Source organism: Phyllopteryx taeniolatus, chromosome 10, assembly GCF_024500385.1.
Source record: "Phyllopteryx taeniolatus isolate TA_2022b chromosome 10, UOR_Ptae_1.2, whole genome shotgun sequence".
Taxonomy (NCBI): domain Eukaryota; kingdom Metazoa; phylum Chordata; class Actinopteri; order Syngnathiformes; family Syngnathidae; genus Phyllopteryx; species Phyllopteryx taeniolatus.
The window spans coordinates 14,646,071-14,668,694 of record NC_084511.1 but is presented as its reverse complement, the minus strand read 5'-3'; the positions used below and the strand labels follow the sequence as shown (position 1 = coordinate 14,668,694).

General features: G+C 40.0%; 3 protein-coding genes across 4 annotated transcripts; all 3 read left to right on the top strand.

Annotated features, from left to right (window-relative positions):
• Positions 1-983: 983 nt before the first annotated feature.
• sowahab (sosondowah ankyrin repeat domain family member Ab) lies at positions 984-3,063 on the top strand. Its single transcript, XM_061788636.1, has one exon. It carries the CDS (start codon positions 1,071-1,073, stop codon positions 2,241-2,243), a length of 1,173 nt encoding a protein of 390 aa, XP_061644620.1. The 5' UTR covers positions 984-1,070; the 3' UTR covers positions 2,244-3,063.
• A 2,696-nt stretch (positions 3,064-5,759) lies between these two features.
• On the top strand, positions 5,760-18,103 carry gdf9 (growth differentiation factor 9). Its single transcript, XM_061788594.1, has 2 exons — positions 5,760-6,225; positions 16,462-18,103. Exons 1-2 carry the CDS (start codon positions 5,889-5,891, stop codon positions 17,349-17,351), a joined length of 1,227 nt encoding a protein of 408 aa, XP_061644578.1. The 5' UTR covers positions 5,760-5,888; the 3' UTR covers positions 17,352-18,103.
• A 155-nt stretch (positions 18,104-18,258) lies between these two features.
• LOC133485065 (cytochrome b-c1 complex subunit 8) lies at positions 18,259-21,256 on the top strand. 2 transcript variants are annotated; one of them, XM_061788402.1, is made up of 3 exons: positions 18,259-18,373; positions 18,732-18,907; positions 21,078-21,256. In XM_061788402.1, the coding sequence occupies exons 2-3, from the start codon at positions 18,754-18,756 to the stop codon at positions 21,170-21,172; spliced, it is 249 nt and encodes an 82-aa protein (XP_061644386.1). In that variant the 5' UTR covers positions 18,259-18,373; positions 18,732-18,753; the 3' UTR covers positions 21,173-21,256. The 2 variants fall into 2 exon arrangements, with proteins under 2 accessions (XP_061644386.1, XP_061644385.1); XM_061788401.1 differs by having other exon boundaries at positions 18,343-18,482.
• Positions 21,257-22,624: the final 1,368 nt, after the last annotated feature.

Below are 22,624 nucleotides of genomic sequence, written 5' to 3'. Positions count from 1 at the left end.
GGACATGGTGTCTCTCGACACTATACGTAAAGCTTATTTTACCAGTGAAAACAAAATTGAGACAGTATAGGGTACGATTCATGTTTGATAATTCGAACTAACTAAATTGGTAAACCTTTTTTTTTCCAATCCAATCTTTTTGAGACAGTATGTTTTATCAGTCAAACAATGACACTGGTTTACTAATTGAGCCATGTCCAATATTTTTACTATATTTTTTATCAAAACTAGTTGCGACAGTAAGATTTATTTTCGTATGTTATTTAAAGCTGTTTTCGGGACCTAAATTACAAAATCTTTAAGTTACTGTATATATTCAGCTGTAATAATTATATTACACACCTACATTAGGAAAACGTCATAAACACTTAACAAAGTGTCTATGAAGCGTTATCAGCTCATATCACAGTTAATCACCAGTGTGTATTTTTGTCTTGAGGCCTCAGTGAAAACCTGAATAACTGACCATTAGCCTATATTAATGTAATACAGTCACAAAAATGCCCTCTTTATTTACAGTCGATCTATTTGTAATTGTTTTTACTAAATGGAATAAGTGAAGTGACGTCAGCCCCAAGTGTGAATGTTTTTCAGTCCAGGTTAAAAACTCTACCTTTTTTTCTCATGTTTTTAGAGCATTTCCACTTTTAAATTATATTTCGTGCACTGTAAGCTGTTCTAATTGTACTTTTATTTATTTATTTTCTCTCTTTGTTTTAAATGTTTATAAGCTGTTTTTTTTTAACTTTTGTTTTTAAACGCTTTTAATCATGTAAAGCACATTGTGTAGGAAATGCGCTGTATGAATAAATTTGCGTTGCTTTGCTTACTATTTATTTTTCTATTTTTATCCACATTCGCAGTTCTTGTGTCATACATGCTGCCTTGTGCGATTTTTTTGTTAAAAGATAATAATAATAATAATAATAATAATAATGTCAATAAAAAGGGGAGGGGGTAAGGGAACGCACCGGAAGCGACAGGTCGGATGAGCGCACACAAACTGGGAGGAGATTATCCCTGCCCGCTGCACGAGGCTTGATTTCTCGTCGCGTCCCGGTCGGACTACAATGGCGATGGCTCTGACCCAAGAGTCCGTTTTGTCTTTTTTACTGGAGCGGGGAGGCAAAGTGAGGAACGCTGAGCTGCTCGGCCACTTCGGCGCTCTCATCCACGGCGCCTCGCCCGTGGAACTGCAACACAATAGGGAGCTGTTCAAGAAGTTGGTCAACAGCGTGGCCGTGGTTCGCCAGACGGACGGGGTGAAGTTCGTGGCGGCCAAGAAGCGGTATCAGGACTTTGTGAAAGATGTGCTGCACGACACTTTGTCCACTTCAAACTCGACTTTTTGCGCATCACCTCATCCACTGCGAGCTGCTCAGATCGGTTATTCGGATGTGGAGAATAATAACAATGCGTGCTGCCCGTCGCACGTGAATTCGCAAAGAAGTAACTCGGACACTACTCTAAAAGTGTTGAACATTTGTGGAGATCGAGTGGGCAGCAGCAGATCATCGGGAGCTGTGTTTGCCGTCATAGCGGTCCCTTCGCCTCCTTCCAAAGTGTCTGCACCACAAGAGAAACCAAAATCTCCATCCCAACCTCATCTTCCAGCTTGCAATGAAGACAGAGCCCCGCAAAACCAGAGAAACGCTTGGGCAGATGACCCGAACAAGAGTCCTCCGAGGCAGGCCGATGAAGCTGAGTGCTCGGTGCCCCTGGAGCCCCTGGCTCACGAGTGGCTGGTGAAGTGTGCCGCCGGGCTGTGGGGGCACGTCCATGCCATGCTCCTGCAGGACGCCCGCCTGGCCCAGAAAAAGGACTTCATATCAGGCTTCACGGCGCTGCACTGGGCTGCCAAGGACGGCAACGGCGAGATGGTCCACAAGCTGATGGACATCGCCCGGAGGAGAGGGGCACACGTTAACGTCAACGGAAAAGCCCACGGGGGCTACACGCCTCTTCACATCGCCGCCATACACGGCCACACGGAGGTCATGCTTCTACTGGTGGAACGCTATGGAGCGAGTGTCAACGAGAGGGACAATGACGGCAAGAAGGCCTGCCAGTACCTTGGCACTGGTGTGTCAGAGGAGATCTGGGCCCGCATGGGAGGTGTGCAACTATCGAAATACTGGGACAAGACGGACGACGAGGATTACCGGGAGCAGCCGAAAGGTCTCAGTAAACTGTTCCAGCCTCACAAGAAGCACAAGCAAGCAACAAGACTCACTCATGACTAGTGCAAATCAGCAGGCTTTGCTTATCTTGTTTGTTATGTGCTGTACCCGACCCAGCTACCAAGTGATTGGATGTGGCTCCTCCTTTGTGTATAATTACATTGTGGGCCAAATTTGGCCCCCGGTCCTGAGTTTGACATATATGCTCTAAAGCTTCGGTGTGGGTGAAGTAATTAAAATTAAAAAGAAAGTAATTTAATTACCGTAAGTTAGCACCCATTTTTTATGTCAGGTAATGTTGGTTTGACCTGACTGATTAGAATACACGATCTGACTAGAGCAGTGATTTCCAACCTTTATGGAGCCAAGGAACATTTTACAATTGAAAAATCTCACGGAACACCAACAAACAAAACCATCAGAAAAAGTGGATACCTTAATTACTGTACGTACGCCATGCCATCTAATGGAAGACCATTCATTTGTTCTCTCTGTCACTATGCCTCACTGGCATAAATAGATTAACAAATATACATTATTATAAATATAATTTTTTGAGCAATTAAGTACACAAGTATATACAGTAAATGAGCAGGTTATTTAAATAGACACATTCCTCCATCTTGTGATCGGATCGGTGATCGGTTATTGTTTTTTGCAACTTGGTGATCGGCCCCAAAAATCCTGATCGTGTAAAACCTAATAAATTGGCAGCGTATTACCGCCACCATATGTTAAGAACTATATTGATCAATGTTAGTATGATATGGTATGCTTTTATTGTCAATCCTCAATATCATATATAATACAGAAGGCTGAAATTTTATTCTCAAGGTCCAGTCTTAAAAACAATACACAAAAAATTAAACCCATACAGAATATATACACTGATTTGTGCGTGTACTTATTCCTCTCATATATGGAAAGCTGTTTGAGCATTTATTCAATATCCTGGATTCCATCTTAACGTCCCGCTATCGTAAGCTCCTGGTCTTAATTAGTAAGACAGTCAGAGTACCAGTAGGATATATATTCAGGGCCATTGGCTCGTACACGTGAATACAGGTGCGGTGAACCGTAACAGCAAATAGCTTAATGGCAAGCCATTTGAGCATTTATTCAATGTCCTTGAAATACAACTGAAGGTCCATGTACTAGTACGCTCTTTGTCTCACTAGTTGGATAAAGTTGACATACAAGTAGGACAACTACATGTTGCTACTGAGGCAAAATGGTGCACTAGTTGACAACTGTGTGCTACAAGTACTACTGGTGACATTATAAATTTCTATCTAGCATTTTACTAGTAATAATAGTAGTGCGTGGATGGGAACTAGTGCAAATTTCTGCCTCACATTGGAACCTGTAGTTATCCTACAAGTATGCCAAAGTTGTCCTACTAGGGAGAGAAAAAAAGCATACTACTACACGGACCTTAAATTGGATATCATGGATATCAAATAAATACTTATAACGGCTTGCCAGAAAGCTGTTTGAGCATTTATTCGATAGCTTACTAGTGCACTGAGTACTAGTGAAGACAACAAGAGTACAGTTGCTCAGTTTAGATTCCTGGCATGTGCGACATGGAGCCACACGGGGACACATTTTACTTGTTACTCATACTTGGAATCTCAACACAGGCTAAAAGACCCAATTTTTTTGAGAAACTATTATTCCCCCCATCAGTTAGAGCAGCTAGACTATAATTGTGCCTTCATACATTTGGCTCATTTGAATGCAAGACAAAATCCAAAAGACATCCGGTGGTATACTGTACATTGTGGTTCTCTACAAACATGCATTTGTAGCGACACTTTAGATCCCGTAAAGACTCGGCTAATCTAAATTGCAAGTCCAGCACTTGTTGTAAGCTTTTCCTATCTTTCTACCTTTTACAGTATGTATTTATGGAACTTATGTGTTTATATTTTTATTCTTACATTTTTTTTCAGACATGATGAGTGAATATGAAAGTATGACACTTTTATGATGCCTTCATCATGGAAGTGAAATCCATTGAATGTGCATTTGCATTTTGAGGGGACTTGTGTAGGGTTGGTTATGCAGATCAGATCATTTTTTTGGTGGACATGTGGTTGTCATGGACACAGGAGCATGGGCCCCATTTTCTGGCAGAGAAATAGGATGGAGCCTCCAGAGCTGTAATTGGATTATTGATTAGACGAATAAGATCCATCCATCAAATGTACAATACAGTGTTAACAATACTCAACAGTTTTACTTGGAACTGACCCAACACAAATGATGACTTCTTAAAAATTAAAGTGGCCCAACAACCAGCATTAAAATGTTCCTTTTTTCATATCTGGAAAGTATTCTGTGTGCATGAAAATTCACTCATAGCAATCACAAAAAAATACAGCGACAACAGTGCCAATCACAGGGCACCTATAAACAAACAATCATTCAAACGCAAGCTCACAACAACAGAAACAGAGTCTTCGGTGAATTGAACATTCTTGTTTTTTAATGTGACAGGAAGCCAGAATACCTGGAGAAAACCCATGTAGGCAAGGGGAGAACATGCAAATTTATATAGAAAGGCCGAGATGCGAACATCGACCTCAGAACTGTGGGGCAGACGTGTTAACACGTCCGCTGTGCTGCCCATACTGTATAGTATCCATTTAAGGTGCCCCTCCAGCAAATGTATGAATTAATTTTTTATTGTCTTTATGTCGTTTTATCATGTTTGCAAGATAATTTGAGTTGAAAATGCCCAGAAAGTCCTTTTTCATGGTATTCTGGTTGGTCTTTTTGAAGGCCAGATTTGTCCTTAATATCCGACATGTAAATAAGCATTGCTCTGATTGGCTCACTGATCTTCTCAATGTAAATATGGAAAACAGCTTTGCTCTGATTGGCCATTGCCAAAGGGCACTATCTCGGCATCCGGGCCAAACATTCATTTCAAATCTATGTGAGTGGGGGTCTTGCTATCATCGCGAAGCAGAATTCACAAATGCACTTCCAGCTGTGTGTGAAAGCTTATTTTACGAAGCCCTCCTCCACATAATGTGTCGGAACACAGCACAAATGGTTCCGAAATGGTTAGGAATTGCTGTAAAAATAAATTGAAGCCCTATTTTCTTCAACTGGTCTGAGTTTGGCAGGTGATGCAAAGCTTTGCACAAGACACAGCAACCACGAAGTGGGCAGGTACTTGAATAATGAGCTGACTTTTTACAAAACAAATCCATGCAAATCTGATCTGGTCGTTTTGGAAAGCAATACTTGTACTGCTTGGGCCTGAGTATAAAAACGACAAATTGGTGAGTTTTTCATTGAATAACAGAGGATTCCCCCCCCCCCAAAAAAAAGCTGCTTATTTGCATTGTTCACTGTGTCATGTAAAACAATAGCATAACACATGACCTAAGAGCTGTAACAGATACAATAGAAAATATATTCCATTTAAACATCTCAATACAAATTAATGTTATTAAATGTCTTGAAAAAATAAATTATTAATAAAAAATATATTAAATACATTTAAAGAATGAAACTGCTGAAAGTTTCCGTGCTAGCGGCTGATGACGTTATATAGAGTGCCGGTTGATTGGCAACACCTGCGCTTGTTGATCAGCGGCGCCACGTGCGCACAGTTGGAGCTTCAGTGTGGCGATTTTTCTTTAGCTTTTCGGCCCCCGTTACCCCTGTTTGTTTTGAGTGAATAAAAAGCAGATGTTGATGTCACTTGCCCTTCGTTGTTTTCGCGCTGTACTGTTGTTGCTGCTGGTCAGCAGCAGCTGCCCGCCGCCGGTTCGGTGCTCCCTGAGCGGGTTGAGCCAGTACGCCTATGGCACCATCTTCTCCCCGCTGTTCAAAGCTCTGTCCGAGCACGGAGGCTCCAGGTGGAACCCGTCATCAAAGATCAAACCTGAGCCTAAGTACATCAAGTATTTGACGGATGTGTTCAAGAGAACGTCCGGAGCTCGAAGGAGTCTAGAAGGGGACGCGGTCTACAACGTCGTCAGACTGATCCAGCCACAGGAGCATTGTCTTGCTAAAAGCCATAAAGGTGAGCATAACTGCGACACGACATTGGCTGCACCGTGGAAGCGACCGCAACACCAGCAGAATGCAGTGGAGTGGTCTATTAGCCTATGATAAAAGTTAGCAGCTGCGGCGACAAATGAGTACAAAGTCCAGATATCTGTTCAGAAGTCGTCAGAAATATATCGGAATTAGTCAAGTACAGATATCGGAAAAATATTCTTCAGTGGTAATTCGCCACTGAATTCAACGAGGGAGTTACTCAAACATCTTTAAATTCTCTTTCTGACTTAACCCACGCGTAGGTGGGTTCTTGTAGCGAGATATTGTTCTCAATAGTTACTTTAGAATAAGACATAAGTACAAGTAAAAAGTAGTCGTCCAAATAATTACTGGGAAAAAAAAACTGTAGTGAGAAACTATTAGCTGATTTATTTTTTTAAATAGTGCACCAATGGCAAAAATATAAAATGGGAATATGCATTTTCAAATAGCCCAACAATATAACAAACCTTTTAGAAATAATACAAAATAAAAATAAGGCAAATTCACCCACCATAAATGGTCTTAAGTTAACTTTGTTTACACATGTGAAAACTGCACAATCAGGTCACCAGGCAGAGATTATGTAATCTTATAATTTGATTATATTGAATTTCGATAGCGGCACGGTGCATGACTAGCACATCTGCCTCACAGTTCTGAGGACCTGCATTCAAATCCGGCCTCGCCCGTGGAGAGTTTGCATGTTCTCACTGTGCCTGCGTGGGTTATCTCCAGGTACTCCAGTTTCTTCTCACATCTCAAAAATATACATGGTAGGTTAATTGGATACTCAAAATTGCCCGAAGGAGTGAATGTGAGTGAGAGTGATTGCTTGTTTATATGTACCCTGCGATTGGCTGGTGACCAGTTCAGGGTGGGGCCCGCCTCTCGCCCAGAGACACCTGGGATGGGCTCCAGCATGCCCGCGATCCTAGTGAGGATAAGCTGTATGGGAAATGAATGAATGAATGAATTTAGACAAATGGATTCATCCACATTTATCAGTAATGCTGACAACTTCAGTGGTGTGCATACATTGTGGATTTTTTTTCTTCTTCCCTGCTCTTTTTGAATGCGCACAACCCTTTCTAAAGCGAGGAAACGAGCACTTGAATGGGTCGTTCAAACTGCGATGTGCATTCATATGCTGTGGATTGACCTGCTTGTTTTATTCCACAGCACATTTTGCAAATGCAAATTGAGACATCCTCGTATGTTTCTCAAGTTCAAGTGTAGTTCTCGTAGGCTGAAATGCCAACATTTTAGGCAGACACGGATAACTGCTGTTTTTTTCCGTACTCCATCCATTTTCTATACCACAGCTCACAAGTGAGCTGGAGCCATTTGTAAGGTAAATATAGATTTCTGCCATGGTTCATGTAAACAAGTCACTTTGAAAACTTTGCTTCTGTGTGAGGCGGCATGTCACATGACTACCTGGCTCAGCTTTGTTGGTCAAATGGTCAAACTTCGCTACTAGTTACGTTGTCGTGGCTTGCTCATTAGATGTTTCATGGGAGTATAATAATAATAATGGGGTCTCCAGTCCCATGATGCTTTTTTTATTTTTATTTTTTTATAGCTCTTCAGTAGCTTACACCAACAGACTAACCAGGTGAACCATGTGGAGGTACCAAGGAAATTTGCACAAGTGACATTGTAGAAGATCACCCTGCCTGGGCTACCTTTGCTCGGGACACCATCCAGGCCAATGAAGATGCCGGCTCAACCCGGACTGGGTGAATGCCACTTCAACAACAACCGTTCCATTGATTGGTGAAACGGAGTCATGTGACAAGTCTGGCAAACCAAGATATATTGCACAAGCAATAGTAAAGGGACGGTCTAAAATGATTAAAGGTCCCGTGCCATCAAAATCTTTTTTTTTTCCCTACTGTTTTATACATAACGTTGGTCAAAATTAGTGTGTGACATGGTTTAAGTTTGACGTCTTTGCGATTTGTCCTTTGAATGCAAAAGGCAATTAACGGCACAAGTCTTGCAAAAAGACTGGATCAGATTTCCATGTATTGGTGATGTTACGGTGGCCTGGAAGTGCAAAACAATGTAACAAATTGTGAAACACTTACATTTCGGAAACGTAACAAAACTCGAAGCACTTTTACATTTCAGAAAATAAATTAACAAAAGCAGAAACACTATTACAAAAGACTAAAGAAATTACACAAGACGAAACACTCTGAAAGGGAATGTCCCATTTCACAGACATTCTTTAGAAATCCCATGCGCTTTCTCGGCAAGACCCGCCGCACTTCAACATGATTGGCTCCTGGATCGCGGGACGGGTAGGCTACGCAGATGCAGGAGTTTAATCCATTCACATTCCTCTTTCAAATATGATTTTATGTAAAGTCGAACTGATTCTGATCAAAATTAAAACTATGTATTTATATTGCGTTAATTTAGAACACTATAATTGTTTGGTGACCACCTGGACTGCAACATTTACTGAAAACCGGCCAGAACTGGATTGCATATGCCTGTGAAATCACCAAACTTGGCAGTCATTTTTGTGCTGGTTTCGACAGAGAGAAGCTCCTGATGCTGAAAAGGTAAATTGATCAAATTGCTGTTGTTTTTCAAATAGTACATCTCTATTGAGTTTTCTTCACAAATTGAAGATAACTTAGCCAATGTATACGTTTGTTTTTCTTTTTTTTTGTCACAGGCAGCAAGTTTTAAGTAACGTTAGCCAGCACTAGCATAGGTGCTAGCTAGGTCAACTGTGTGCCGTTTGCAAAAGCTGCTCATACCACAAATAACACATTTAGCTTCGAAATGTGTTTTAAAAAAACTGGTGAGTTTTCAAGTCACTTTTCTGCACATTTAGATCAATATTTTTCATTCATTTATGAATTCTGCATATCCCCACTAGGGTCGCGGGTGTGTTGGAGCCTCTCTCGGCTATCTCCAGGCGAGAGGCAGGGTACAACCTGAACTGGTCGCCAGCTAATCGCAGGGCACATATAAACAACCAACCATTCGCACTCACATTCATACCTATGGACAATTTAGTCTTGAATTAACGTACCAATATTTGTCAATTTAAGTTAAATCCAGATATTAAAATGTGAAATCTGTTAAATGTATCTAAATACAAATTGGCTGGCGACCAGTTCAGGGTGTACACCTCCTCTCGCCCAAAGATAGCTGGGATAGGCTCCAGCACACCCGTGACCCTAATGAGGATAAACGGTACAGAAAATTGATGGGTGGATAGAAATCGTAAATCTAAATGTTAAATCTATCTATAAATGTTAATCTATAGCTAAATATAAATCTTAAATTTAAATATATTAAAACAAAATGTTAAATGTATATAAATGTTAAATATAAATTTAAATATAAAAAAAATATAAATTAAATGCTAAATCGGAATGTTTCGGGTCGAACTAAATATTTACTTAATATGCAAATCACACTGACAAGAAACGAAAGTACCAAAATAAAATATGTGCGTTTGTACCGTCAAATTACAAATCTTATACAGGGAAATTGAGCCCTGGAAATATATTGTCACTCACTGAAATAACAAACCAATTGTGGAAACTTTATTTGATGAGTACTTTGAGTGTTTAGTGTCACTTTTCTGAAGTGTCGCAGGGTGGGAGCCAGGGAGGCAGGGGGAAGAAAAGGGAACCAGCCAGAGACTGCCATAGCCACAGACCACACTCTGAGTCCTGCCCGCCTCAGAGTGCTTGCTCGCTGGCCGCAAGAAAGCGGACGTCAATCCTGGAGGTGGATTTGGAAAAAAAGTGGGTAGGGGAAAAAGAACTGTTGCTGATGCTGCTCTTGTTTTGTCCCCCCCCCCGCCCCCCCTTTTTCTTCTACTTCACTTCTAATATTTATATTTAGATATCGATTTAACACTTGGATATAAATTTAACATTTAGTTTTAAGATTTAAATTTACATTTATACAATATATTTATAACATTACGATTCATAGTTAACAATTTATATATAACAAATTTAATATTTACATATATATTTAACATTTTTATGTCCATAACATTTAATAATCATATTTAGATATATTTAACATTTAGATATATATTTAGCATTTAGATGTGACATTTAATATTTGGATTTAACTAGTTGACAAATATTCTAAATGAGCAAAAAAGTGACTAGAAAATTCGCACCATTTATTTTTTTTTTTAACCACTGTTTGAAGCTAAATGTGACAAAATGTTGCTGTTATTTTCAGGCTGAGTCGCTTTACAAACAGCACCCCATAGTTTAGCTGCTAGTTTAGTTACCGGCTGAAATGCTCTATTTGTGTGGTTAAAACTATGCTAAAAGGTGATATTGGAAAACTTGTATCTACTGTACAACATTTTCACAGAGAGCAAATATACTGTATATATTGTTTACATTTTGTGTCACATTGCTGAGTGTTGTGTGATGTCCGTACCCCTAGATGGGAGCAATGCCTAAGGCATGGAATTGAGGGGTGATAAAGGGGGAAATGAAAGCATTCAGTCTCCAGTCAAGACTTTGTTGTGATACTTGATATAAGAACACATTTGACTGTCTTTGGAGTCATACTATGGCTTAATTTAGAGCAAACGACAAAAATATGTATCTATATATGTAATATGTGACATACGGAGCAAACGAAGTTAGCGCTGTATGACAGAATGCACAGGGAACCTAGAGTTTTGCTGTATCGCTTTGCGCTTTTGTAATATTTGGTTGTGGTTTCATTAATTAAAGCAGTCCATTTGGTTCACTTCACTAACACATTTCTTTCCCACAGGAACATTTTTGCATTCAGAAAAGCTCAAAAGTGGTAAGCACTATTACGTGTTTGTCAAAATCCTGAACATAAAACCTGAATAACCCTGAGATATATATACAGTGAGGACTCCAAATTGCCCGTGTATGTTCTCCCTTCAGTTGTGCTAATACAGTGGGTATGGAAAGTATTCAGACCCACTTAAATGTTTCACTCCTTGTTATATTGCAGCCATTTGCTAAAATCATTTAAGTTCATTTTTCCCCACAGTAATGTACACACAGCACCCCATATTGACAGGAAAAAAACAGAATTGTTGAAATTTTTTCAGATTTATTAAAAAAGAAAAACTGGAATATCACACAGCCATAAGTATTCAGACCCTTTGCACAGTATTTGGTAGAAGCCCCCTTTTGAGCTAATACAGCCATGAGTCTTTTTGGGATTGATGCAACAAGTGTTTCACACCTGGTTTTGGGGAGCCTCTGCCATTCCTCCTTGCAGATCCTCTCCAATTCTGTCAGGTTGGATGGTGAATGTTGGTGGGCAGCCAGTTTCAGGTCTTTACAGAGATGCTCAATTGGGTTTAAGTCAGGGCTCTGGCTGGGCCATTCAAAAACAGTCACAGTTCTGAAGCCACTCCTTTTGATATTTTAGCTGTGTGCTTAAGGTCATCGTCTTGTTGGAAGGTGAATCTTCAGCCCAGTCTGAGGTTCTGAGCACTCTGGAGAAGGTTTTCGTCCACGATATCCCTGTACTTGGCCGCATTAATCTTTTTTTCGATTTCAACCAGTCTCCCTGGAGCTGGAAAAACACACCCACAGCATGATGATGCCACCACCATGCTTCACTGTTGGGACTATATTGGACAGGTGATGAGCACTGTCTGGTTTTCTCCACATATCCCACTTAGAGTTAAGGCCAACAACTTCAATCTTGGTCTCATCAGACCAGAGAATCTTATTTCTCACCATCTTTGAGTCCTTCAGGTGTTTTTTTTTTTTTTTTTTAAGCAAACTCCATGCGGGCTTTCATGTGTCTTTCACTGAGGAGAGGCTTCCGTCGGGCCACTCTGCCATAAAGCCCCGACTGGTGGAGGGCTGCAGTGATGGTTGACTTTCTAGCACTTTCTCCCATCTACCGACTGCATGTCTGGAGCTCAGCCACAGTGATCTATGGGTTCTTCTTTACCTCTCTCACCAAGGCTCTTTTCCCCCAATTGCTCAATTTGGCTGGACGGCCAGCTCTAGGAAGGGTTCTGGTCGTCCCAAACTTCTTCCATTTAAGGATTATGGAGGCCACTGTGCTCTTAGGAACCTTAAGTGCATCAGACTTTTTTTTGTAACCTTGGCCAGATCTGTGCCTTGCCACAATTCTCTCTCTGAGCTCTTCAGGCAGTTCCCTTGACCTCATGATTCTCATTTGCTCTGACATGCACTTTGAGGTGAAAGGTCTTGTATAGACAAGGGTGGCTTTCCTAATCAAGTCCAATCTGTATAATCAAACACAGCTGGACTCCAATGAAGGTGAAGCACCATCTCAAGGATGATCAGAAGAAATGGACAGCACCTGAGTTAAATATGAATGTCACAGCAAAGGATCTGAATACTGAAAGCTAACATAGTAGGAATTAAGAGGATTTGTGCCATATCCTTTGTAAAACATAAGTGTTAAATAAACATGAAAAACAGGCATGACTGCAATATTTCATTGTATGTCAATATTTTAAAAGTTTTATAAATCAAGCACATCTGTTAAGTACAGTATTTCCTTTTTTAAGAAAACTGGGATCTATAGTTCAAAAACTTGACGTGATCGAGGAAAAACTGAGAAGTTTTGATTCCGCACCCAAAAATTATTTAAAAACAGACCTAATTTACCAAAAATTGTCTTCCCCAGTGTTATTTAACTAAAGGTATTTTGGAAGTGATTCCCATGTTAATTATTTTAGGTTAGGAATCATCTTTATTAACCAAGTATGTCCAAAAAACACACGAGGAATTTGTCTCCGGTAGTTGGTGCCGCTCTAGTACGGCAACAGATTGTTTCTTGTCAGTGTCTTTATGTCTCAAAAGTGTTCTCTGTCAATTGACTGTCACTGAGCAATAAAGGGTTGCTGGATATTGCAATAGTCCGGTGCAATGACCATTGTGCAAAGACTTCAAGCGAGTAGTGCGATAATCTGGGACAATGTTGATTGTGCAAATGTTGCAGATACGCCTCAATCAGTGTGCAAATGGAGCAGATGCTACTCTGACATGAGTGGCCAGTATTGGTCAACAACAGATATGCAAATAGTGCAGCGTGGCGAGACTACTACAGTGAGTGCACGAGTAATGTATAATTGGCCCCACAGAAATGTGACAAACTCAAGTCAAAAAATTGCCAGCATGTTGTAATGGAATTGTAGGTTAGGTGTTTAAGAAGTTGATTGCAAGAGGGAAGAAGCTGTTCGAATGTCTCCTAGTTGTAGTTTGCATTGATCGGTAGCGCCTACCTGAGGGAAGGAGCTGGAAGAGCCAGTGACTGGGATGTGGAGGGTCTGAGAGGATTTTGCACGCTCTTGTCTTAGTTCTGGAAGCATGCAAGTCCTCAAGGATTGATTCTTTTAAACTTAGTTTAACTTTAAAATGGCACCTTGGTGCCATTTCTAAGTTATTGCAACTAGGAGATAACCTGCTTGGCTTTGCAAACAAACAATTATTTGGTCTCTGGTTCCATTTTGTGGTTTAGGGGAATAAATACACACCAAACTTTTTTTTTTTTTTTGTCTTCTTTCACACCCCAATGCGGTGGAAGACTGGTTAGCATATCAGCCTCACAGTTGTGAGGAGTGGGGTTCGAATCCTGGCCTCGCCTGTGTGTAGTTTGCATGTTCTCACCGTGCCTGTGTGGGTTTTCTCCGGGTACTCTGGTTTCCTCCCACATCCCAAAAACATGCGTGGTAGGTTGATTGAAGACTCTAAATTGCCCGTAGGTGTGAATGTGAGTGCGAATCGTTGTTTGTTTATATGTGCTCTGTGTTAGGCTGGCGACCAGTTCAGGGTGTACCCCACCTCTGGCCCGAACATAGCTGGGATGAGTCGCGGGCATGCTGGAGCTTCAGTGAGGATAAGTGGTACAGAAAATGGATGGATGGATGGATGGACACACCAGTGCTATGATTCATTCAGCAGTCATAGGAAAAGCATTATAAACCGGGTTTATAGTATATTGAAAAATATAATGGGAGTTAATGGTGTCATAAAATGGACAAGGGATGATAGTGTATAATCTATCTCCTGTTTGTAATAACTTAGAAATTGTCTGTCATTTTAAAGTTTTTGTTCAAAACTGTGTGGCCAAATTTTAGCCATCTATCATCATCAAACTAACTAATAGACTCAACAAAAACACGATTGTGACACCACAGATTTTAATTTACTATTGATGTAAATTGTGTTCAATTCCTCTGTGTGACGATGTGGATGCTGGACACGAGTGCATAATCAAGGGAGTCTGTGGCTACATGGATGAAGATCCAGAAAACTAGTCCAAGAATATGTGGAAAGTGTTTACCACACCGTGGTACAAAATGTGAGATGTGGGTGACAACTTTAGAATTTTGGTAATGAGGAAATCTGGGGAATGTCAAATATTTTGTAGTTGGAATGGTTTGAATAGGTCAAGAAATGTTGGAGCAGAGACTGATTTAGAATATAACCTAAAATAGCAATTTTGTTTGTGTAAAAAATGTGGAAACTTTTGATAAATTGTGGCTTTTGGTGTGTGGGGAATTTTTTGATTTTTAATTTTGAATGGGAAGGATGTGAATGCATTTTGTTTGTCATTGGGAATGCATGTGAATTTTGTGGGTGAAAAACTAAATTTTTGTAAAACTGGAGTAAGTTTTTGGAATGAGAAAAATGTACACATGGTATGAATTCTTGCAGTATGTTGAAATTGGAATGGTGTGAATCGGATGAAAAAAAAACAGAATTCATTTGGCTTTGGTTAATTTTTTACCTTGTTTCTTTTTTGTAGGGACTGGATGATAGTGCTGCCACTGAGGCCATTGAAGACACAACAATGGGCATTTATGTCCTCAAAGAACATGCCTCAATTGATGACTCTGTATGTTGGAGTTGTCCTTGAAGGCATCAAGGTTTTGTAAAACTTACATAGTGTAGCACTAGCCATTGCTATGCTTTTTAGACTCATTTATACAATAATCTCAGATACCCCAGTGACCTCTGTTACACATTTGAGGTAGTGCAAAAGAGTATGGCAGTAAACTCTTCAACAGAGCACTTTTCCTGGAAAAACAGTCTGCTCCTGCTCTAGGTGCAGTAAATGTGCTGTCAACAGAAAAACATGTTAAAGTTCCAGTTTAAATTTATATTTATTTATTTTAACATGAGTTTTCCGTTAAATTGAATGACTACTCAGACTTGTAGTTTGTGTATATTTGACTGTTGTACTTTATTTATATATTTTGTTATTGTATAATCTTTTTGATTTGTATATTTAATTGATCTCTATTTTGTCATTTTAAGCTGTGAAGTAGCAGACAATTGTATTTGCGCTGTTTCAAAATGAAATTCTAAAGATGCTGTTTAAAGGTTAAATGTTAAAATACATTTTGAGTATGGAATTGTTTCTCTTTAGTGCAAATCAGTTATGCATATGGTTTTAATACATTTTGGGAAGGCAAATTTAAAAATATTTGAGCTAAATTGGGTACTACACTGAATAAAATTTGGACTTGATTAAAATGTAGTAAATTAAGTAATTTTCCCCTTAAATCACACCAATTTACCACATATGCGCAACCAATGTACATGTTCAAATTGAGTAAATTCAGTTTATTAATTGTTTTGTTTTGCAGTGTAGAGACAATGAAATTACTTTTATGCAGTCTAATAACTTCAATTAATATTAACATTGAGAAATCAATTTAAAGCTACATTAAACCCTGGACATGATGAAATTAACTTTACATAATGAATAGGTGTTACACACCTGTACACTTGCATAATACAATTAATATTACTTTCTGTTAGTTTTATAAGCATTAGTTAAGTGAGGTGAAGAGGAGAAAATGGATACATTTACCACATTTTAATTATGTGCAACCAATGTACCTGTTCAAGTAAATTCAAAGGACTTTCTGTGTAGTTACCAATTATTCAAGTACCTGCCCACTTTGTGATTGTTACCCACCCACTCAACTCAGCTGAACGACAACACAGCATGTCTGGGTTTTAAGCGAGCAAGTCTCAGCTGCAGCCAAGCCACACAAATAGTCTAAAGTATGCATATGTTGTTTTACAACAATGCTCAACTATATTTATAATATAACTGTGGCAGAACTAGCATAACATACTGTCAGAATCTGATACCAGCACATGCCTAATGGACAGTAATTGTGAGTATATTTTAACACTGTGTGTTGTTTTCTCCCATTTTCTTACAGAGCATTTCACATTGGATCTGTCCTACAGCCTTGATCGAGTTAGAGAAAAGGAACAGCTCAGGAAGGTGACACTGCTTTACAGTTCCACTCACATTAACTCAGTGTGCTTCCTGAGCATCAAGGAGCAGGAGCACTCGAACAAGTGTCCGCTATGTCCCGGCATCCACCAAGCTGTAAACTTCACGCCCACTGCCGATGGCTTGGGAAGAGAGAACTGGGTGGAAGTTGACGTCACTCAGCTTCTTCTGCCGCCTTCAAACTTCCCAAAGCAAAATGTTCACCTGCACATCAATGTCGTCTGCCCCGTGGAGAAACAACCTGGGAACGAAGGCCATTTGGAGTTCACCGTGGGGTCCCCTCCAATACTGCTTTATCTTCATGACGACAGCAAAGTGTCACACCAGACATTGCCACCCACTGGTGGAAACATGCTTAATAAGCAGATGGTTTTCAAATCCCATCAACAAGTGCTTCGAGCCAAGAGACGGCTAAGGAGGGAGTCAGCAAAGAGCAAAGGAAGCGATAAAAGCCTGGACATCCACTTGCCGGAGCTTCTTTCAGGCTCGGAATTTCCAACAAGTTACTGTGCCTTATATGATTTCAGAGTGCGATTTAGCCAGCTCAAACTGGATCACTGGATCGTTTTCCCACCCAAATATAACCCCAGGTACTGTAGAGGCATCTGCCCGCGGACCATTGGCTTCATCTATGGTTCACCGGTCCACACCATGGTACAAAACATCATATACGAGAAGCTCGATTCCTCTGTGCCGAGGCCCTCGTGCATTCCCTCCCATTACAACCCCCTGAGCGTCATGATCTTTGAAGACGGCTCCTATACTTACAAGGAGTTTGAAGACATGGTGGCAACCAGGTGCACTTGCCGCTAAAACAACAAACGGACAAACCGCTCACCCTCACTCAAAATGAAAATATTACCATAAACCTTTGGGGCACTATTCAAACATAAGATGTTCTGACCAGGCTCTGTGATTTCATCAAGGGTTAAAATCATTGTGCATAGATGTTTGTTCTGGAGCAGGTGTGTTAACTTAATGTATTTTAACATTGGGGGAAAATGTCACATAATGTTTAATATTTTTTTTTTGATACATTATAAGAAAAGATGCAAATGCATCCCGTTTCACCTTTGCAATAGAGTACTGATATGAAACACTGGATGAAAAAATGTGTAGTAGATTTATTATTTTTATTTTTGTTTTATTTTTGTTAATTTATGTGTGGGTAGTTTGTCGTTATTGTTTAAGTTAACACAGTACGTATTAATTCACCCTGTTCTCGACCAAAAGCGAAGAAAAATCAGTCACAAAATCTTATCAAACCTTTTACATATTGTTTTATTCCTGGGCATTACAGAGAGTTGTTCTGAGTGGCGGCTGTCTTCAAAATGTCCAGAATGAAAGATGTCAAGGTGTCCGTGTGTATTTATTAATTCTGGTCACTAAGTGACTGCATACCTATGAATTTATACTGGTTAAATGTGACTACATGCATGCCTTGTCTATTTATGCCAATTATGTGAATTCACTGTCTGTCTGTGTTCAGCTTCCAAATATTCAAACTGATGAAAATATGTCAACGTTCTCTGAAGAGTTGGGAAATAAATAACAGCATGCATACATTTGGTCTTTTTTTTTTATTTATTTTTTTTTTTTTTTGTTAAAAACAATATGGGCAGTAGCTTGTTCACGCTTAAACGCTGACTTTTTTTATTTTTATTATTCTTTTTTTTTTGCACAAGTTCTGTGCTGTCTGTAATCACATCATGGAATCCTGCAGTGATTTGGTCTCCAAGCCGTTAGATGGCAGTAAAGCACTGTACGTTGGACTCCACATAGTCCTAAACGAAGGACACGGGAACCTTCAGGAAACGACGACGACAAGGCGGACGGTAAGCATCACTGGTCATACAAACGCTTTATTTTTCGTGCAGCGATGATCGACGACCATCTCAAATAACACTGATCGGTGGATTAAGAAGACTTTTCTCTGCCCGTGGGGTGCGTCCCTTAAAGACCCGAGACGAAATGGCTCAAGGTCTATGCTGTAGCCAGGCCACCGAAGCTAATGCTAAAACTTACCGTGGCCCTTTGACTCAACTTGTTTCGGAATCATTTAGCAATAACTGAATTGCTATTTTGATTATGCATGTCCGGTCATGTTTACTTAAATTAGCACATTTTCGGCTTCTCGTCTCGTATAGGCTTTCAAATCGCGTCCACAAATTGTAGTCCTTTTGTCTTTCACAGTTCGGTTGCCATTCGGTTCAACATGGGCCGTCACTTTGGAGATTTGGCCAGGATCAGGCATGTCATCACATATAGCCTGTCCCCCTTTGAGCAGAAGGCATTCCCCAACTATTTCTCGAAGGGAATTCCCAATGTTTGGAGAAGGTTCACGTCGTCTTTCTTCAAAGTAGCCCCTCGTGAGTATCTTCTACACTGTTCACTATCAATGTGATGGAATACAGTGGCACAATATTTGAAAATCCAATCACATCCACAGTTACACAGTCCTCTGTTTATGACAGCCTTGACATACTGTACTACGTTTTGAGGTTAGATTTGTGCAGTGAACCAGTTTGAGCAGTGATAATACTCAACTACTGCTGTACTTACTGTTTACTATTTAATTTGTTTGCTTTGCAGTGGTTGGCAAATTTTTACTGTAATTATGACGAAGTTACAAACTCAAACTATTTTGTGCAGTGGTGTAAGAACAATGTTAGATTACAGTGGTGAACCCCCTTTAATCACGGGGGATATGTTCCAGGCCCACCTGTGATGTGATATATCGCCATCTAAAAAACATTTGAGTCCTCCCACATGCTTGAAACGCATTTAAACTTAGTAAAACAGAAGCACATGCAGGTATGTGCCAAAAAATCTGAATGTTGAGGGAAAGTCAGTTCAGTTCAATTTGTTTCAAAAAGTGAAATGTGTTATATTAGGTCACCACACAGTGAAATATTTCAAGCCTTGTTTCAATTTTGATGATTATGGCAGAAAGACCCAAAAAACATCCAGTATTTCACAAAATGTGAATATTTCATGTGACCAACACAAAAGGATCTAAAACACAAATGTTTGTCTTCTGAAAAGTGTATTCAAGTAATATGCCATCAGTACTTTCTTGGGCCTCCTTTTGCATTAATTACAGCATGGAGATGATCAGCCTTTGGCACAGTTTAGGTGTTGTAGCCCAAGTTGCTTTGATATTGGCCTTCGGGCTTTCGGTTCCCCTATCTTCCTCTTGACAATACCCCATAAATTTTCAATGAGGCTCAAGTCAGGCGAGTTTGCTGGCCAATCAACTACTGTTATTCCATGGCTATTAAACCAGGTGTTAGTCGTTTTTGCTTGGTGGTCAGGTGCCAAATCCTGCTGGAAAATATAATCATTGTCTCCAAAAAGCTCGTCGGCAGTGGGAAGCATGAAATGCTCTTAAATTTCTTGGACAGCTGCGTTGATTGCAGACTTGTTAAATGTCAATGGACCCACACCAGCAAGTGACATGGTTTCCCAAACCATTGCCGACTGTGGAAACGTCACACTGGACTTTAAGGAGCTTGACTTTTGTACTTCTCCAGTTTTCCTCCAGACTCTGGGACCTTGATTTCCAATTGAAATGCAAAATTTACACTTCATCTAAAAAGAGGACTTGGGACCACTGGGCAACCGACCAGTACTTTTTCTCCTTAGCCCAGCACAGATGCTTCTGATGATGTTTTTGGTTCAGGAGTGACTTCACACATGAACTTCTACAACTGTAGCCCATGTCATGCAGACATCTGTATGTGGTGGGTCTTGATGCACGGACACCAGCCACAGTCCACTCCTTATGGCGCTCCCCCAGATTTCTGGATCGCCGTTGCTTGACAATCCTCTCAAGGCTGCGGTCATGCCTGTCTCTTGTGCAACTTTTCCAGACAGCATTTTCCCCTTCCTCTAAACACTGTTAATGTATTTTGATACAGCACTCTGTGAGCATCCAGCTTCTTTTGCAATTTATTTTTGAGAGCTTTTCTCCTTTATAGAGGGTGTCAATGATGATTTTATGCACAACTGTCAAGTCAGCAGTGTTCCCCATGATCCTGAAGTCTACTAAGCCAGACTGAGACTGTATAAAGGCTGAGGAAAACCTCTGCAGGCGTTTTGCGTTAATTAGCTGACAAGTTTGGGACACAGGAAGCCTACAATGTTGAACTTTGTCATGATATTAACATTTTGTGAAATACTAGATTAATTTTTTTGGTCATTCTGCCATTAATCCTCAAAATTGAAACAAAGGCTTGAAATATTTCACTTTGTGTGTGGTGAACTAATATACAAGTGTCACTTTGAAACATTGAAAAAATGGACTTTCCCTTGATGTTCAATTTTATTTTGGCCCATACCTGTATGTAGTCTCAACACAGAATTTAGCCTTTTTTATTTTTTTATTTCCCTTTATAAGAGAAATTGTCTGAATGAAGTCGAATAAATTATTGACTTCACTGGAACAAAATGCAATCCGTAGCTTCTTTTGTTGTTGGTTGCACAGAAGGGTACAAAAGCTGAACTAATGCATATCCTGTTCCATATGTTCATTTGCAGCAATGACCCTCATGTACCTGACCTACTCGTGGGGCAACAGTGTTCATGAGCAGAGCAAGAGGAAGAATCCTGCTGACTACGAGAATGATGAATAAACTATTGCCAGCTCTAGGCGTCTTGTTGTAAAATGCTTCTTCTGCTTCCCTATTAAAGATGAAAAAATATTTATGTGAAATCAATTCCAATTGTATTAATCCATCCATTTTCCATACTGCTTATCCTCTCTAGGGTCGCAGGCCCATTTTGTATTCATTCATCCTTTGTTTAGCTCATGGCATGCCTGTATTGGAAGGGTTGGTTATTCTTATACATTGTGTTTGGGATGTGTAAAAGGCAAGACTTTAAATTTTACTAAATAAGGTACAGGGGAAGGTGAACTGTGTACTACTGTTTAATGGAAGTTAAGAACAAAAATATATTGGTAGAAAATAGAGATTGAAAACCGTGGATAAAAAACCTGTTCAAATTTTGTGATATTACTAGAAAAGGACCAGGGTTCAATCCCCGGCCCCATCCGTGTGGAGTTTGCATGTTCTCCCCGTGGCTGCGTGGGTTTTCTCCGGGTACTCCGGTTTCCTCCCACAACCCAAAAACATGCATGGTAGGTTGAGTGACAACTCAAAATTGCCCATAGGTGTAAATGGGAGTGTGAATGGTTGGTTGTTTGTTTGTATGTGCCCTGCGATTGGCTGGCAACCGGTTCAGGGTGTACCTCGCCTCCTGCCCGATGATAGCTGGGATAGGCTCCAGCACGCCCGCGACCCTAGTGAGGAGAAGAAATTGAATAATAATTTCAAAAATATTCCCAAATAATGTGACCTATAACCAGTACAACTGAATAGATGTTTTTAAGGAATATCTAAGGGAAAAACATAACCATACAATAATGTGGTTGCTTAAATATACACACCCTCAAATACTTTGCAGTACTTTGGCTCATTTAGCTACTCAGCCATTTTGGGTATACAGTGTTACAGTATACTTTTTCCACAGTTTATGTTACAACCTCACCCCAAAATGGAATATGGAGGCCACTGTGCTCATCGGAACCTTCAAAGCAGCAGACATTTTTCTATACCCTTCCACAGATTTGCGCCTCGAGACAATCCTGTCAGAGGTCTACAGACAAATCCTTAGACTTCATGCTTGGTTTGTGCTCTGAAATGCCTCGTCACCTGTGGGACCTTGTATAGACAGGTGTGTGACGTTCCAAATCATGTCAAATCAACTGAATGTACCACAGGTGCACTCCAATAAAGCTGTAGGAACCTCTCAAGAATGATCAGTGGAAATATGATGCACCTCAGCTCAATTTTGAACTTTGTGGCAAATGCTGTGAATACTTATGTACATGTGATATTAGTTTTTGTTTTTTTTAATTTGCAAAAAAAAAAAAAATTCACATTATAGGGTGTTGTGTGTACATTTTCAGGTGAAAAATGAATTAAATTTTGGAATAAGGCTGCAGCATAAAATGTGAAAAAAAGTCAAGCACTGTGAATACTTTCTGAATGCACTGTAAAAGTCTTAACAGTGTGGTACATCTT